Source organism: Coregonus clupeaformis, chromosome 33 (genome assembly GCF_020615455.1).
Source record: "Coregonus clupeaformis isolate EN_2021a chromosome 33, ASM2061545v1, whole genome shotgun sequence".
Lineage (NCBI taxonomy): Eukaryota > Metazoa > Chordata > Actinopteri > Salmoniformes > Salmonidae > Coregonus > Coregonus clupeaformis.
In genome coordinates this window covers 15342521-15361846 of record NC_059224.1, presented here as the reverse complement: position 1 = coordinate 15361846, position 19326 = coordinate 15342521, and the positions used below count along the sequence as shown (strand labels likewise).

The following is a 19326-nucleotide window of genomic DNA, read 5'->3' as shown; positions in this document are numbered from 1 at the left end:
ACCCACAACCCTGGAGTTGCAAGCGCCAAGCTCTACCAACTGAGCTACATGGGGCCACATGATGAGGATTTAGAGAAAAGCTGTGACATAATGAGGATTTAGAGAAAAGCTGTGATCTGGAATCTGTCACTGCTGAGGGAGGAGGTGAGACATTACTGAGTAGCGAGACATGATATCATAACATATCAGTCACCTGATCACTCTAAAATGAAAATATCAAATTGAGATGTCCTGTACAGAGCCTCTTAACACACATAGTTGATCTACTGTACAACAGCACAAGCATCTCTTTAAGTGGGTAAGAGGTGTCTTCTGAGTGGGGCCGCAGAAGCAGGTTAAGAGAATTTGAGTTTGAGTGCCAGAGCCGTTTGACATGAGCTGAATGGAGCGTCAGATGCTGGCAAGGGGAGCAGAGAGAGAGGTGAGGGGGTTGGGGGAGGGAGAAGAGAGGAACGGCGAGGGGAACGGCAGTAATCAGGTGCCCCATGGGAGGACAGGCTGTGACCGATCTGTCTCCGCCCTCACCGTCGCACGGCAACATTGGACACAGCTCTGATACTTACATGGGCACAGCGCTCCAATGCGTCCCAATGTTGTTCCAAATTGTCTGGATGTCCTTTGGGTGGTGGACCATTCTTGATACACACGAGAAACGGTTGAGTGTGAAAAACCAGGCAGCGTTGCAGTTCTTGACACACTCAAACCGATGCACCGGGCACCTACTACCATACCCCGTTCAAAGGCACTTAAATATTTTGTCTTGCCCATTCACCCTCTGAATGGCACACACACGATCCATGTCTCAATTGCCTCAAGGCTTAAAAATCCTTCTTTAACCTGTCTCATCCCCTTCATCTACACTGATTGAAGTGGATTTAACATGTGACATCAATAAGGGATCATAGCTTTCACCTGGATTCACATGGTCAGTCTATGTCATGGAAAGCGCAGGTGTTCCTAATGTGTTCCTAACGCACACCCTTTTTATTTATTACAGTCAGTGTAGATATTTGCAGAAATACATACGTTTCTTTCTTCAGTTCTTTAGAGGACCACAACATTTCTTCCCCTTGATAGTTACAGTCCTCTAGCCATTTAAAAACCTACACCATGACAGAAAAATAATTTCAGGAAAAGAAAAAGAAATAAAAAAAGACATACAATTTCAAAGAGAGAAAGCCTCTGATGTCACATTTTAAAATAGTCATACTTTATTTCATAAACAATTATCTAAATTCATCCTGGGTGGACGCATACAGAGTTAATATGTTAAGATATAAAATGCTCTTAAATAATATAACAATATGGGCATTCCTTTCTAAACCTTGAGTAAAGGTTGATGAAATACTTCTGAGCAAAGATGCATACGAACTATGCAGCTAACAGACAATACAATGAAAAAGCATTGCCAAAAGCTCTGAAGTCCATAGCTGTTTTCAGACAGTGTTTAATTATTGCCAGCATCTGGTAGCTTATGGTAATGGAAATGTGAGTACAGTTAGAACTTTAACAGTGGCTTTAGGTTTATATACCATCTTACAGTGGAGGCAGATATGCAATTCACTTATATTTATGATTAAATGTTTTTTGGACAAAGTATGAAAGGAAGGAGTTAACAATTCAATTTTAATAAATTATGTAAATAAGTACAACATTTGGTCCATTATGGAAATAGTGATAAAAAGAGTCATATTTTTTCCCCATTTAAAATAGGGTGTAATAAATCCTTATATACTGGAAGACCGTCAGCCATTTGGGTAGACTATAGAGTATTTAAACAAAACCAAACATTGAAAATATGCTACAAAAAAATGTAATACAATGTAATACACTATTGTGCAAAGAATTGTTGCTTATCTAGTTATTTCAGTTTTTCTGTTAATTGAAAAATCTCTCCACCAAATAAATTCACTATAACGACAGAGAATCACACAATATTCCATTTGTATATAATGCTTTGTCGACCATATTTCATTTTGAAATGCTTTTGTTAAGAATACACAAAATACACACACACACACATCACAAAAGCCATTCACATAGTAATGTAATGTTGTATATAAACACACAGGCCATGTAGTGTAATGCGGCAGGCAAAAATGCAACATTGGCTGACCTGGTTTCCCTGTCCCTGTACAGAATGTTCACCTTGTCTCTGTACAGGATGTGTCATCATGTGTCATCTCCCCTTCCCACCAGTGAAGAAGAAGCTACTATCAGTGAGACTCTAAGGGCAGATGGGTTAAGAAGAAGACCTGTTTGTCCCGTTGACGACCACAACTGTGCTGTGGTGTGTTTCTCTGTGCTGTGTCTGAGACAAACTGTGCAAACTAATGTAAAATATACTGTGTCCGTAAAATGTTTATAGGTTCAGAACTTTTGTAAAACATCACAGCACAGTTGAAAAATATATTAAATCAAAACTGGATGGTCTTCAGAGATAGATGGGAGAGGTTGAAGGGAGCTGAATGCTGGGACTAAAAACAAAGAAAAGATAACTAATGTAAAATACACTGTGTCCTTAAAATGTATACTACCAGTCAAAAGTTTGGACACACCTATTCATTCAAGGGTTTTTCTTTATTTTTTACTATTTTTTACATTGTAGAATAATAGTGATGACATCAAAACTATGAAATAACACATATGGAATCATGTAGTAACCACAAAAATTGTTAAACAAATCTAAATATATTTTATATTTGAAATTCTTCAAATAGCCACCCTTTGCCTTGATGACAGCTTTGCACACTCTTGGCATTCTCTCAACCAGCTTCATGAGGTAGTCACCTGGAATGTATTTTAATTAACAGGTGTGCCTTCTTAAAAGTTAATTTGTGGAATTTCTTTCCTTCTTAATGCGTTTGAGCCAATCAGTTGTGTTGTGACAAGGTAGGGGGGTATACAGAAGATAGCCCTATTTGGTAAAAGACCAAGTCCATATTAACAGCTCAAATAAGCAAAGAGAAACGACAGTCCATCATTACTTTAAGACATGAAGGACAGTCAATACGGAAAATGTCAAGAACTTTGAAAGTTTCTTCAAGTGCAGTCGCAAAACCATCAAGCTCTATCTTGAAACTGGCTCTCATGAGGACCGCCAAAGGAATGAAAGACCCAGAGTTACCTCTGCTGCAGAGGATAAGTTCATTAGAGTTACCAGCCTAAGAAATTGCAGGCCAAATAAATGCTTCACAGAGTCCAAGTCACAGACACATCTCAACATCAACTGTTCAGAGGGGACTGTGTGAATCAGGCCTTCATGGTTTAATTGCTGCAAAGAAACCACTACTAAAGGACACCAATAAGAAGAAGAGACCTGCTTGGGCCAAGAAACACGAGCAATGGACATTAGACCGGTGGAAATGTGTCCTTTGGTCTGGAGTCCAAATGTGAGATTTTTGGTTCCAGCCGCCGTGTCTTTGTGAGACGTGGTGTGGGTGAACGGATGATCTCCGCATGTGTATTTCCCCCCGCAAAGCATGGAGGAGGAGGTGTTATGGTGTGGGGGTGCTTTGCTGGTGACACTGTCTGTGATTTATTTAGAATTCAATGCACACTTAACCAGCATGGCTACCACAGCATTCTGCAGCGATACGCCATCCCGTCTGGTTTGGGCTTAGTGGGACTATCATTTGTTTTTCAACAGGACAATGACCCAACATACCTCCAGGCTGTGTAAGGGCTATTTTACCAAGAAGGAGAGTGATGGAAGTAATCGAAGTAAGCATTTCACTGTAATGTCTGCACCTGTTGTATTCGGCGCATGTGACCAATAAAATTTGATTTGATTTGATTTGATGGAGTGCTGCATCAGATGACCTGGCCTCCACAATCCCCCGACCTCAACCCAATTGAGATGGTTTGGATGAGTCGGACGGCAGAGTGAAGGAAAAGCAGCCAACAAGTGCTCAGCATATGTGGGAACTCCTTCAAGACTGTTGGAAAAGCATTCCAGGTGAAGCTGGTTGAGAGAATGCCAAGAGTGTGCAAAGCTGTCATCAAGGCAAAGGGTGGCTATTTGAAGAATCTCTAATATAAAATATATTTTGATTTGTTTAACAGTTTTTTGGTTACTACATGATTCCGTATGTGTTATTTCATAGTTTTGATGTCTTCACTATTATTCTACAATGTAGAAAATAGTCAAAATAAAGAAAAACCCTTGAATGAGTAGGTGTGTCCAAACTTTTCACTGGTACTGTATATAGTATGTATAAGCTGGAAGTAGAAGCCTAAGTGTTGTTGTCCATTAGTTTACTCAAATTAGAGTAGGGGTGGTAGGGTTAGGGGAAAATAATAGAGGAAAATATATAAATATAAATATATATATAATGATTTCCAATCCCCCATATATTTTTTGGGGTATAAATATATATATATATATATATATATATATATATATATATATATATATATATATATATATATATATATATATACATACATATATATTTACCCAAAAAATATATGGGGGATTGGAAATGATGCAGACAATTACATTGATAGAAGCCACAATCTATCTGCAATATTAAAGCTGATCTACCCTGTAAAAAAGAAAAAACACTACTGTGCCCTACTACGGTAGTGGTGATGCTACTGTACTTCTCCAGGACAGGACAGGCTGTGAGTACAAACATTGGCCAGGCAGTGACAGACACAAGTAGATATGGTGGTCGCTGTGACTCATCATGGGCTTTTGACCTACAGATAACTGTAAACAGTACTGTAATGTCTCTTTACATACATTGAGGAGACGATGGGGACTGGTGCTGAAACCCTTCCTTTCCCCCAAGTCCAGACCAGACCAGACCAGCACAGCCCAGACTCAACAACTGTCCTTCTCATGAAACAGAAAAGCTGTGACACAAAGTGCTCTTTTTTGCTCCAAAGTTGTTGTTTGCGCTAGCTAGCTCATATTCCAGAAATGTGTCTGATATCCGGAGGATGGCTCAAATACAGAGAGTTCTGCTGTTATGAGGTTACCAAGGAGTAGACCATACTGGAAGACAAGAGAGGGAAAAAACACAAGAATACAAATCAATGACTGAGACTACATGATTGGACCAAACAGTAACACCAACAACAATTACTAACACCATTGCCAAAATCTATTAGATTATAAACTGGTCCACTGGAATTAATACACATTCAAGAAAGGAGCGTTCAAGAGCTGTGTTAAAGTGAAACATCTGATAAATCCATGCTTGGTTTAGTAGTGGTTGATGTGTTCAGGCTGGGTGCCTGGGTGCCTGCCAGATTCACTTAGACTTTGTTTGTGCTTGTTTATTTGAAGTTGCAATTAAAAGAGCCCTTTAATGTTGTGCATATGGGCTTTTCGACTAGAAGGGATAAACATTTTGCCTATTCAAAACACAAGCAACTAAATAAGCAAGAAATTGATGTCAGGCTGCAGTAAAGTTATGCTTGAGTAATGTTGTCGATAAATCAAACTTAAAAATGTAATATTTATTTGAAGAACTGGGCTCGAAATAAGAGGTAGGCCTATGTCATAGCACACACAACACTGCTCATGAAATATACAATGTTATGGTTTATTCAAATGAGGACAGCCCTTGAGTTTTGTTCTTTACAACCATGAATCATGTTAGCATAACAACATTTTGTGAACTGGTCAGACAAGTGTAGGTCTCCCAGATGCCAACACTTAACATTTGTTCTTAGCATCAGGTAAACAAATAAACATCTTCTAAAATAATTTAGCCTCCTAGCTAACTCTACCACAATAGCACATTTAGTGCTTAAGCTAATCATGATCACCTAGCTACTCCCAATTGGAGACATTTGCAAGAATCCTGCTATCCTCTGGCCTGTGAGGGACTAATCCCTGCTGCGGTGAAGCCTGAGCTCTCCTGTTGGTCTGGGTTATCAATATCCATGTTTCCTAATGTAATGGAGGCACAATAAGTATGATGGCCTGGAGGTGTCTTACACCCAGTGTTAGGAGAACCAGAGGCAGCTTAGGCAGATGATGATCTCTCCATTAGCCCCAGGTTTAAAAAACCCTCAGATCTGTAGCTAGATTCCTTAGTAGCCTTAGGCCAGCCTTAGCCCAAAGCTACTGCTCCTCACCACGGCATCTACTCATTGTAGCTCATCACAGGATCACTGATCCTAATCTACTGTACAAACATCTCCATTATTACTCAGCTGTTAGGTGAAAAAAGACCCCATGTCATTTGATGAAGACCAAGCCTAGTCAACACTGTACCAAACAGTGAGACAGCAAGCTGAACAACAGCTGAGGAGATTTGTGGGACAGACACTCCCTAGCTATTGGATCTCCCACTTACTGGTCCTGTTAAACACCTTCAGTGTAACAAGACCCGTACTTGAAATCTACATCATGTTTGGCAAGAGTTACTATTACTGTACTAATATACCATTACATTAGATATTACATTACAGTATGAGATGTGAATTAGATCACATTTCATCTCCAGACTGCTCTTCATGGTAGAGGGGACAGACATGCTACATATGTCCTTGCTGTCAGCTTGTCTGTCTGTCTGACTGTCATTGAGGTTGTTTTAATTCACCCAGTAGCTTGGCTTCCACAGGCGAATACAGTATATTCCTCACTGAGGGCATAAACTTTTATATTGAGCTCTGCTTCCTTATCAGAGCCACACAATAATTTCTTGTTCCATTATATTTAAACGGCTGTTGGGCTAATGAGCCGAGGCAAACCTGGCCATTGTAATTGAGAGGGTTAGGCCTCCAGAGTTAATCTTTGATTTCCCATCAATCTGTGAGTGGGAGAGCATTATTCAGCTGATGCTCGATAGCTTCAGGCAGTGAGTGTGTGTGTACAGTATGAGTGTGTGTGTGTATGAGTGCCTCTGCATCTGTTTGTAAGTGTGTATGTATGCAAGGAAAGGTTTAGAGATCATGCCAAAGACAAGTGGAGATGTGAGTGAGAGCGGGTAGGCCTTGGAGCAGTATTACAGTAGTAGACAAAGAGAGGGAAGCATTCATATACAGTAACGTTACATAACATCCATAGCAGTGGTTAAACATTAGGAAAAAACACACATCTCATCAAGGTTAAACAATGGAGGACTCCATATTATTATATTGCTATATTATATTCCATATTGGACTCCACTAGAGTGACCGCCTCCCCTGTGACAAACACCAGTAGGTCAGGGGGGCAGGAGTAATGGAGGTCAGAGGTTAGGGGCCCATTCACAAGGCAAGATTGTGCATCAATGTTACAGTATCGCTGAGGGGTGAGAAAGAGAGAGCGAAAGAGAAATACTGTGTGCAGGGGGCAGGGGGCAGGAAGGGGGTCAGTATCACAAGGTGACAAACCCACTGTAGAGAGACTCACTACTAGTAGAAGGCCAGCGGAGCACCAAATGGAAGGTCAGGTCCAGTACACGCTACAGCCGAGGGGAGGAGAGTCACATGACCACATTCAACACTTCCGACTGGTCAATTACAAATGCACTGTACCTCTGGTGAGACGTTACTACAACCAGGGGCTGTAGGGTCAATTCCATTTCAATTTAGTCAATATAAGTGATTCTTTAAAACGTTTTAGTTCAGGAATTGAAAATGTCCCAATCATAACCTGAATTGGCTAAACTGAAATGGCAATTGACCCCTGCCCTTATGCTGTATGGCTATGTAAACATCAACAAGAGTTGACACTGTGAAAAAATCTAGCAGGCCCACTGCTGGCTGCATGGCATACTAAAAGGACATCATGCCCTTGTGAATTCAGATGCTGGATTAGGCACAGCAGAAATCTACACTTGGGGTCTTTAAACTTTAAACAGCCAATGCAGCATAAACACACTGGTGAACAATACATGTCTGAAAAAGCATGTAACAGCATGTAACAGCCCTGAAAAGGAGTAACAACTATACTGTAGTTAGTCACTTTGAGGTGATGATCATTGTCTGCATCCTAACACCTTACCAAACAACACAGTGGACAGTGCATTTCTCACTCACCAGTAGAGATAGTAGAAGAAGGAGAGGACGAAGAAGGACATCTTGCACCAGGCCTCTTTTTGGCAGAACCTGAGCGTGTCCCCGTTCATGACCGAGGCTGGGTCGTAGAGGAGCTCCTTAGTGTCTGTGGGGCTGTGGAAGTACCTACCGAATAGGGACACGACACACGAGGGGTAGTTGACCCGTAGAGATGGAGGGACGGAGGGGAAGATGGAAGGAAGAATGGAGAGATGGAGGATGAGTAGGGGGGACACCCTCTTTACATGAAACATCTGACTGTTCATGATTAGTATGGTTAAGTTGTGCATGATTACAGGTTGTAATAATTGGAATGCATGGTTTATGAACATAGGTACATGTATTTACTTATGTTAATAGATACATGAACACATGGTTTATAATGATTTACCAATAGTTTGCTAATGGGTAACAAACTATTCAATAATGGTTTCTAAGTCGTTTGTACTATAGACAGACTATTAAATAAATTGTGACTGGGTTTTTGAAAATTAATGTTGAACAAGATTGCTATAAATGAGAATGTGTGTGAGAATGTGTTTTCAATCAACTTAATGTACCTTGTAAAATAAAGGTTAGTCAATAATAAATAATCCAGAATCACAACCATTCTGCCCATTCCATTAACACATCTGCAACACATCTCTCCCATCAGGACAGATACCACCAGAGACAGTGGCCTATTTCACAGTCAGACAGTAACTCAGCACACTGACTGACAGTACATGGTTGGAGGGGGGCTGTAACCTCAGCTCCACTACCTCTCACAGTACCTGAAGAAGAGAGAGGTACAGGCACAGAGAGAGGGACCCAGGTGGAGGTTGATAGAGAGAGATAGTGAGGGGGAAATGGTGGGGGCATGGTGGGGACAGGGGGGCAGCTGTCTATGTCTGTGTGTGCTACCAGGATGAGTTCAGTCTCAACACAGAGAGAGAGGGATCCCTTCTACTGTAGCAGGGCTCTTCCAGTGGACCCAGCTTCATGGCCCTCCAGGTAGCAGAGACTGGAGATGGCTGCACTGGGGGTTTGGGGAGGAGGAGAGGACCAGCTCAGTCTGACTAGTGAGGTGCTATGCTGGGCTCTAAGAGCCACAGGCTTTAGGTTCACTGGCACATTTTGGAGGCAATGGAAGCCAACCAAACTTTTGGGAGAGCGTGATGGTCCTCTTTTAATGAGGCTATTTGGAATTGACCTTAAACTGAGACATCTTTGACAGAAATATAGCCACTGCTTTTCATCTGCATGTACAGTATGTATCTGCTTTACACAGGTAGTGATGCTCCGTTCCACTGTGTTGCTGCTGCTATACCTAAATTTAAACCTCTCCCCTGTTGATGTGACTGTGTGTCACTGAGCCCCTGCTGCATGTGGGGGCTGATGGAGTGGAGGGGGGCGAGCTGAAGACATTAGGCATCAGCTGTGCTCACTGGGAAGGAAAGCAGACGGACAGATCTATAGCTGCTGTAGGTCTCCCTCCCCCATATCTCCACCTCTCTTTCGTTCACTCTTTTCTTTCTCTCTATCTCTCTCTCTCTCTCTCGCTCTCGCGCTCTCTCTCGCTCCCTCTCTCTCCATCGCTCCCTGTCTCCTCTCAGCTGTGCAGCGAGAACAGCATCTGTAGCCACTGGGCATCTGGCAGTCTGCAATTAATGAGTCAGTGAGCGTTGCTGCGTAACTTCAACCGGCTGAGCAAAACAATCACAGAGTTCTGCAAGTGATTCACATCAAATAACGAAACAAGAACAAGCCAAAAGAAAAGAGAATACAACGTATTAATGGGAGGGAGCCGTGACAGGTGACCCATTTTCAGGGTGTGATTTCAGAGAATCATAACCAAAGTCACGTACAGCCTGTCTGTCAAATTACAATTTTAACTTATTGAAGTGTTCAATTCATTAAAGAAATACAATATTTTTCTTTATTGCAGGAACTTTTGAAAAGCTCTTTTGAGATTTTTTACAAAGGATTTCAAACCAAAATGCAAGGTGTAAGACCTTTTGTCTCTTTGTTGAGCAGAGACAAAACAATCTGTTCATATTTACAATCACTGCAGACTCCACTAAACTATACTTTGTCAGTCAAATTTCTGTCAATGTTTTATGTTGGCCTTTGTCTGTGAATACTTCCATATCAGTGCTTATGTTCTGGGTACCACACTGAATTCATGATATCTTACAAATGAGAGAAAGACAAAGTAGACTGGTCCAGCTTCGATAGTTACCTCCATGTGTTGTAGAAGAGGAGGGGGATGTTGAGGCCTACTGTCAGCCACTCCTGGGCACACAGGAACATGATACAGAACAGCCCATGGATAGAGTACTCTGGAAGCACCAACTGGCAGGGAGAGAATGAGGGAGGGAGAGAGGGAGAAAGGGAAGGAGAAGAGGGGGATCGAAAGAGAAATGCTCTTGAGAAAGGTCATTTTACATCTTCTCATTCACAGATTATTCATCACCATTTGACATTAAATATACATAATAACCCATTATAGACAAGGGGTCATCTTTATCGTAACCTTGCGTGCCAGCCAGGCTTCTACGGCTGTTGAAAGACACTATCTCTACGGCAATCATAGATAGCTTGAGACAATTACACGCAAGGCTTCACAATGTAATGGAGCAACTGGCTAGCCTGGATAATGACTTATGTCAATACATTGGCAATTATCATAAACTAACTGTTCTTGTGCCATGTCATGTGTCTAAAAGCATTGCTATACCTAGGTTTTTTCAAATGTAATCCTTATTGCTAGATATTACACAGCAACCTTATCATTAGGGTTTTGAAACCTTCAACATAAGCTACATATTTTACTTGTCAGTAAGACAAAATGTTTTATTTTAGATAGCGGAGAAGATTATTGAGTGTGGTGAAACACATGGTGGCAAACCTCCATCAGTCACTTTAATGAATCCAGCAGCAGCATATACTAGTCATCAGAGCAGAGCTCCAAACATGGTTAGAGTCTGGCAAAGAGTGAGCACCGATATTACAGAGTAGTCATTAGCGCTAGCTGCACCACATTCAGGGTATCTCTCCCAAAAGAGCCAGCGCCAAGCCAAGCCTCATCTTTCATGTGGTGAAATTAACGCAGTGTGAAATTAAGATTCTGGAAGCAGCTCGGAGCCTACCCAAAGAAAGTTGCAAGTCAAAAATGAAAGCTGTGGTTTAAATTGCGCCTGCTCTGAAGAGATTTAAAGAACTTTGTGGATATGATTATGACATGAATCATATGTGCTAGTCATAAAAGTATCCCATTGAATATATTGGCCCATAATGGTGGAAGACGTACAATATCCATATGTTAATACAACAAGATTAGTAGTTGTATTCATGTGTGTATTCAACCCAGTGCTGATAAATACAATGTCTTGAGTCCTGAATGCTCACGGTGTAAGTCCTTTTTCCAGCTGTGTGTCTGTGTGAACCCACAGAAAGGGTTTTTAGGTTATAATGTTTGACTCATACAGAAGGTTTTATCCTAGGCTGAGGGGGTGGGACAAAAGTTACCACAAAAAGCAGCTCAACAATACCAGGATTTGTGCTACTTAGCAGCACAGATGTACCCTGAAAAAAAGCTTTCAGAGAAGCAGAAGGAGAGAAGCACAGGCTGAGTTAAACTATGTATGCTTAATGCTATTCCCGAAGCCCTTCACAAGTTCATGTATATTTAACACACTACAGGCACAACTGGAGCCCTGTCTGAAACACCTGGACTTGTACACGATGTGCGTTGGCTCTATTATACATTCTTCATAGCACTACATACTTCCAAATAACATAAAAACACATTGGAGCACAGTGGATGAGCTCTTGAATAGCAGGTGATGGAGAAACTGCTGCTCAAACAGAACTATATATACACAAACACATGACACGCCGCCACGCTAATTAAAACACAAATAGTCACGCATTACCCCCCCCTAATTCTCAGTCCCAATCCTACCCTCGCTGTCGCTGGCTAAACTCCTGCTGAATGCGGACAAACATTATGTACCACTCACATGCTAATGTAGGAGGCATAACACATTTTAACCTACAACCTAAAATACATTATGAGCACATAAAACATGAGTAGTAGTCATCACACCAACCATGACTAAAACAGTGAGACGATATAAGACAAAGGGTTTGGTTTCGAGGCAGAGGCACACAGAGCAACAAAGCTACATGATATTGTAGGCCTATCAACGAAGGGAGAGTAACAACACTGATTAACTGTATTTGTATTTGTATTTATTGGAAATCCCATTTGCTATTGCCAAGACAGCAGCTACTCTTCTTGGTGTCCAAACACATTAAGGCAGTTGCATTACTTATAAAACAAAACATAAAACAGTACATCCTATAACATTATTACACCACTATATATCTACAATACAAAATGTATAATCCCACCATACAACAATATTACAATGTAGGTGTGTGTAGAGTGTGTGTGCTAGCGCTTGTGTGTGCGTATGCGTGTCTGTACCTTTGTGTGTGTCTCTTCACAGTCCCCGCTGTTCCATAAGGTATATTTTTAACTGTTTTTAAATCTGATTCTACAGCTTGCATCAGTTACCTGATGTGGAATAGAGTTCCATGTATTCATGGCTCTATGTAGTACTGTGTGCCTCCCATAGTCTGTTCTGGACTTGGGGATTGTGAAGAGACCTCTGGTGGGGACCTCTGTTTTGTGGGTATGCATGGGTGTCCGAGCTGTGTGCGAGTAGTTTAAACAGACAGCTCGGTACATTTAGCTTGTCAACACTTTTTACAAAAACAAGTAGGGATGAAGTCAATCTCTCCTCCACTTTGAGCCATGAGAGATTGGCATGCATATAATTAATGTTAGCTCCCTGTGTACTTTTAAGGCCAGCCGTGTTGTCCTGTTCTGAGCCAATTGACAAAGTCCCTCTTTGTGGCACCTGACCACAAGACTGAACAGTAGTCCAGGTGCGACAAAACTAGGGCCTGTAGGACCTGCCTTGTTGATAGTGTTGTTAAGAAGGCAGAGCAGCGCTTTATTATGGACAGACTTAGCTACTATTGTATCAATATGTTTTGACCATGACAGTTTACAATCCAGGGTTACTTCAAGCAGTTTAGTCACCTCAACTTGCTCAATTTCCACATTATTCATTACAAGATTTTGTTGAGGTTTAGGGTTTAGTGAATGATTTGTCCCAAATACAATGCTTTTACTTTTTAAAATATTGAAGACTAACTTATTCCTTGCCACCCATTCTGAAACTAACTGCAGCTCTATGTTAAGTGTTGCAGTCATTTCAGTCGCTGTAGTAACTGACATGTATAGTGTTGAGTCATCCGCATACGTAGACACACTGGCTTTACTATATTTGATTTGATTTACTCAAAGCCAGTGGCATGTTGTTAGTAAAAATTGAAAAAAGTAAGGGGCCTAGACAGCTGCCCTGGGGAATTCCTGATTCTACCTGGATTATGTTGGAGAGGCTTCCAATAAAGAACACCCTCTGTGTTCTGTTAGACAGGTATCTCTTTATCCACAATATAGCAGGGGGTGTAAAGCCATAACACATACGTTTTTCCAGCAGCAGACTATGATCGATAATGTCAAAAGATGCACTAAAGTCTAACAAAACAGCCCCCACAATCTTTTCATCATCAGTTTCTCTCAACCAATCATCAGTCATTTGTGTAAGTGCTGTGCTTGTTGAATGTCCTTCACTATACGTGTGCTGAAAGTCTGTTGTCATTTTGCCTGAGGGCACACACTTTCTAGTAGGCTTAAATTGAAGATATGGCAAATAGGAGTGGCAATATCATCCGCTATTACACTCAGTAATTTTCCATCCAGGTTGTCAGACCCCGGTGGCTTGTCATTGTTGATAGACAAACATTTTGTCACCTCTTCCACACTCACTTAAACGGAATTCAAAAGTACAATGCTTGTCATAATTTGGTCAGATATGCTTGGATGTGTAGTGTCAGCGTTTGTTGCTGGCATATCATGCCTAGGTTTGCTAATCTTGCCAATGAAAAAATAATTAAAGTAGTTGGCAATATCAGTGGGTTTTGTGATGAATGAGCCATCTGATTCAATGAATGATGGAGCCGAGTTTGCCTTTTCGCCCGAAATTTCATTTACGGTGCGCCAAAGCATTTTACTATCATTCTTTATATAATTTATTTTTGTTTCAAAGTATAGTTTCTTCTTCTTTTTACTTAGTTTAGTCACATGATTTCTTAATTTGCAGTACATTTGCCAATTGGTTGTGCTGCAAGACTTATTTGCCATATCTTTTGCCTCATCCCTCTCAACCATACAAATTTTTAATTCCTTGCCAATCCAAGCGGATTTAACCATTTTTACAGTCATTTTCTTAATGGGTGTATGCTTATTAGTAACTGGAATAAGCAATTTCATAAATGTGTCAAGTGCAGCGTCTGGTTGCTCCTCATTACACAAATATTCTTTACATCATCATCATAAGAATCACTACAAAACGTAATGTATGACCTCTTATACACTATATTAGGCCCAGCCTTTCAAACTTTGTTTTTCCTAGATATGGCTACTATATTGTGATCACTACATCCAATGGATTTGGATACTGCTTTAAAGCAAATTTTTGCAGCATTAGTAAAGATGTGATCAATACATGTTGATGATTTCATTCCTGTGCTGTTTGTAACTACCCTGGTAGGTTGACTGATATCCTGAACCAGGTTGCAGGCACTGGTTACAGTTTGAAGCTTTTTCTTGAGTGGGCAGCTTGATGAAAGCCAGTCAATATTGAAATCACCCAGAAAATATATATCACATACACAAGCATTTCACACATATTATCCAGATACTGACTGTTAGCACTTGGTGGTCTATAGCAGCTTCCCACAAGAATGGGCTTTAGGTGAGGCAGATGAACCTGTAGCCATATCACTTCAACAGTATTTAACATGAGATCCTATCTAAGCTTTACAGGAATGTGGTTCTGAATATAGAGGGTGTAGGGTTGATCCAGCTGTGTGGAGCTCGGGGCTCATCTGAGCCAAGCAAGGCTAGGATCAGGGCTCTGTCTCTGGGCTATGAGCCCTGAAGGGTTCCTCCCTCCCTGTCTTCCACATCTTACCACCCAGGAGCACACACACACACATTCTGATAACTCCTCGACTCCGGCACATAGAAATGAGAAGTCTGTAAAAACTAACTGAGCCATTTGTGCATATCTCTCTCTCTCTCTCTCTCTCTCTCTCTCTCTCTCTCTCTCTCTCTCTCTCTCTCTCTCTCTCTCTCTCTCTCTCTCTCTCTCTCTCTCTCTCTCTCTCTCTCTCTCTCTCTCTCTCTCTCTCTCTCTCTCTCTCTCTCTCTCTCTCTCTCTCTCTCTCTCTCTCTCTCTCTCTCGCTCTCTCGCTGAGAGAGAGAACATCAGAAAGTGACACATACACACCAGGAACACCTACAGCATGTCTGCTGCAGAGCTTCTGCAAGGTTTTCTTTCTTCCAAAGATCACTCTTTACATTTCCACATAGATTGGAAATATTTTTTCCACACCTACACCTCACACTACATACTACCCAAATCTCTCTCAAACATCTCAAGCCAATATTTCAATAACAGCTAGGGCCTGTGCTGCTGCAAGCCAGAGCCAACCCGCTCCACAGCCCCAGACAGTGGCGAAGCAGGGTTTAACCTGTCGGCCCCATTCAGCTACAGTTCAAGAGGCCAGAAACCTTTTCATGTGTGACTTTTGAGGCGCCCCCCTGGAAGGGAGAGCAGAGCAACACGGGGAGGCAGGCTCTCTACAGCACACAGAGTTAATGAGAGAGGGCTGCTGCTGCTGTGGACCGACTGCTGCTGCTCTGCTCCACTCAGTCGATCTACAGTGCTAGCACCCACTCTCCTCTACTCCACTCTCATCCCCTTCACCATCTCCTCGACAGTCCTTCACTCCTTCTCTGCTTGCTGACTGTGGGGTTATTAGGCTATGGAGTTATCTCCATGCCACTCGACGGCGGCTCGCAACAGCCAATTAACACCACTTAACAGTGATTATACATCCCTCAACAGGACAAGGGCCCCTTATGATATAGCCTTCAGTACGCTCCAAATACAATGGAACCAGAGGATCAAATGGTGCAAAAAGTAGTTTTAGACAGACTGAGAAGTTTCATTTTCAGAGATCATACCCCTTTTGCTCCTAAAATCCTGCCTGGGTTTTAACTGCTATCATAGCAGAGAGAGAAAGGCTAAAAACAGACAAAACTTGATAGGGAAGAAACATGGTTTACTAACTGAGGCCAAAGACCAAACCCAGCAAACTCATCTCGACAGTGCCATGTCCTATATTCAGTATTCATATTCATAATTATACATTAGCAGTGTGTTCATTATAGAAGGAATACATGAAATTCCTCTTGGTAACTTGATGTAGAGAAGGGGTTGAAACTAACTAAAGGTTATCTGGTGACATACATGCAATCATGTACGCAATATTGTTCTTCGTCTAGCTCCTTTGTGTTCATGACTAACCTGGATATAGCTCTCATTTTAGCAGCAGAAAATGTCCTCTGCTGCCGCCAGAGATCAAAAGAGCTCATACTCTCCAATTACTGTCTCTCCCTTTACAACAGCAACGATAATTAAGTGCAGCAAATAATTATACATATTTTCTCTTTACGTATTCCTCTGAGACCTGGTAGCATATGAATCCAAAGTACATTTTGTTAGTCAAACTTTGCAGATAGATGAAAAGTTGGCCACAAAGGCTGGACTGGAACGCCTCTGTAGAACATTAGTCTAGACGTGCATACATATAAAATCAAATCAAAGTTTATTGGTCGCCTACACAGCTTAGCAGATGTTATAGCGGGTGCACAAAATGCTTGTGTTACTAGCTCCTAAGAATGCAGTAAAATGCCAAACAGGTACACAAATAATACATTTAAAAACAAAAAAAAACAGAAAGAACAACAAGAAATCAAAACATTTCTAAACGAATCCAATAACAACCCAAATAACACAGTAACAGTAATCAAAATGCAATCTATATATATCTACACAATTTACACAAGATATACTAGGAATGGTATGTACAGCAATAGATCTATTAGAGTGAGCTATGCCAAGAATCCAGTATATAAATAAATATGCGGTGTGTATAAACAGCCTAACTAAAATGCAATGTACAGTAGTAGAAATATTAGAATGAGCTATGTGGAGAATACACTATATAAATACACAGTACAAAACATCATGGCAAAATGGAGAGAACTGCAAGAAATTAGTCCGCTATATAAATAATATACAGTATACGTATGTGAATGGTGTGTATAGACATTATGGACAGTATGTGAATAGAGAAAGAGTGAATAACAGTAGTTAAATAGGATGAGCCATGACTAGAATACAGTACACTGAACAAAAATATAAACCCAACATGTAAAGTGTTGGTCCCATGTTTCATGAGCTGAAATAAAAGATCCCAGAAATGTTCCATACGCATAAAAAGTTTATTTCTCTCAAATGTTGTGCACAAATTTGTTTACATCCCTGTTAGTGAGCATTTCTTATTTGCCAAGATAACCCATCCACCTGACAAGTGTGGCATATCATGAAGCTGAGTAAACAGCATGATCATTATACAGGTGGACCTTGTGCTGGAGACAATAAAAGGCCACTCTAAAATGTGCGGTTTTGTCTCACAGCACAATGCCACAGATGTCTCAAGTTTTCAGGGAGCGTGCAATTGGCATGCTGACTGCAGGAATGTCCACCAGAGCTGTTGCCAGAGAATTGAATGTTCATTTCTCTACCATAAGCCATACACATCATTTTAGAGAATTTGGCAATACGTCCAACCGGCCTCACAACCGCAGACCACGTGTATAGCGTCGTGTGGGCGAGCAGTTTGCTGATGTCAACGTTGTGAACAGAGTTCCCCATGGTGGCGAGTGGGGTTATGGTATGGGCAGGCATAAGCTACAGACAACGAACACAATTGCATTTTATCGATGGCAATTTGAATGCACAGAGATACCGGGGACGAGATCTTGAGGCACATTTTCTTGCCATTCATCCACTGTTCATCGCCCCATGTTTCAGCATGATAATGTTGCGAGGATCTGTACACAATTCCTGGAAGCTGAAAATGCCCCAGTTCTTCCATGACCTGCATACTCACCAGACATCTCACCCATTTAGTATGTTTGGGATGCTCTGGATCGATGTGTACTGATCGATGTGCAACTTCCCACAGCCATTGAAAAGGAGTGGGACAACATTCCACAGGCCACAATCAACAGCCTCATCAACTTTACGTGGAGGAGATGTGTCGCACTGCATGAGGCAAATGGTGGTCACACCAGATTCTGACTGGTTTTCTGATCCACGGCCGTACCTTTTTTTTAAGGTAACTGTGACCAACAGTATTCCCAGTCATGTGAAATCCATAGATTAGGGTCTAATAATTTATTTCAATTGACTGATTTCCTTATATGAATTGTAACTCAGTAAAACCTTTGAAATTGTTGCATGTTGCATTTATCTTTTTGTTCAGTATATAAAGTGGGTAAAACAGTATGTAAACATTATGAAGTGACCAGTGTTCAATTACTCTATGTACATAGGGCTGCAGTCTCTAAGGCGCAGGGTAGGAGTACTGGGTGGTAGTCGGCTAGTAACAATGACTAAGGTTCAGGGCAGGGTACTGGGTGGAGCCAGGCTAGTGCTGACTGTTTAACAGCCTGATGGCCTGGAGATAGAAGCTGTTTATCAGTCTCTCAGTCCCAGCTTTGATGAACTTGTACTGTCTCTGCCTTCTAGATAGTAGCGAGGTTGAACAGGCTGTGGTTCGGGTGGCTGAGGTCCTTGATGATCTTCTTGGCCTTCCTGTGACACCGGGTGCTGTAGATGTCCTGGAGGGCAGGCAGTGTGCCCTCGATGACGCGTTGGGCTGGCCGCACCACCCTCTCGAGAGCCCTGCGGTTGCGAATCGTACAATACAGCCCAACAGGATGCTCTCAATGGTGCATCTGTAGAAGTTCATGAGAGTCTTATGGGCCAAGCCGAATTTCTTCACATACTGTACATACATTTCCAACTGATTTCACAGAACTTAATATTTTCATTATAAGGATACAGAGTTGCCACTGCTTTGATAGTCCAGCATACAGTAACTCCAAAGTCTTGTCTGAATTATTTTTTCAACTTAGCACCTCTGATATTTTACATGCTTGAAGATAGATTACATTAGGAAAACCTGTTTCTAATCAGGTTAAACATTGTTCTAAAGATCAAAGTCTGCTGACCATACTTGTTTAACAGTATGAAATGTTTTGGGTTTTGAATTATATTGCAGTCC

At 41.4% G+C, this 19326-nt stretch overlaps 1 protein-coding gene across 1 annotated transcript in view; it reads right to left on the bottom strand.

The window, feature by feature from the left end:
• Window positions 1-4496: 4496 nt before the first annotated feature.
• LOC121549274 (protein cornichon homolog 3-like) overlaps window positions 4497-19326 on the bottom strand; it is a 36253-nt gene continuing 21423 nt past the window's right edge. Inside the window, exons 4-6 of the mRNA XM_041861133.2 lie at window positions 10223-10335; window positions 7984-8127; window positions 4497-5002 (exon numbers count right to left, since the gene is read on the bottom strand). Of these exons, the coding sequence (XP_041717067.1) occupies window positions 4975-5002; window positions 7984-8127; window positions 10223-10335 (285 nt within the window). The 3' untranslated portion in view covers window positions 4497-4974. The remainder of the gene's footprint in view (window positions 5003-7983; window positions 8128-10222; window positions 10336-19326) is intronic.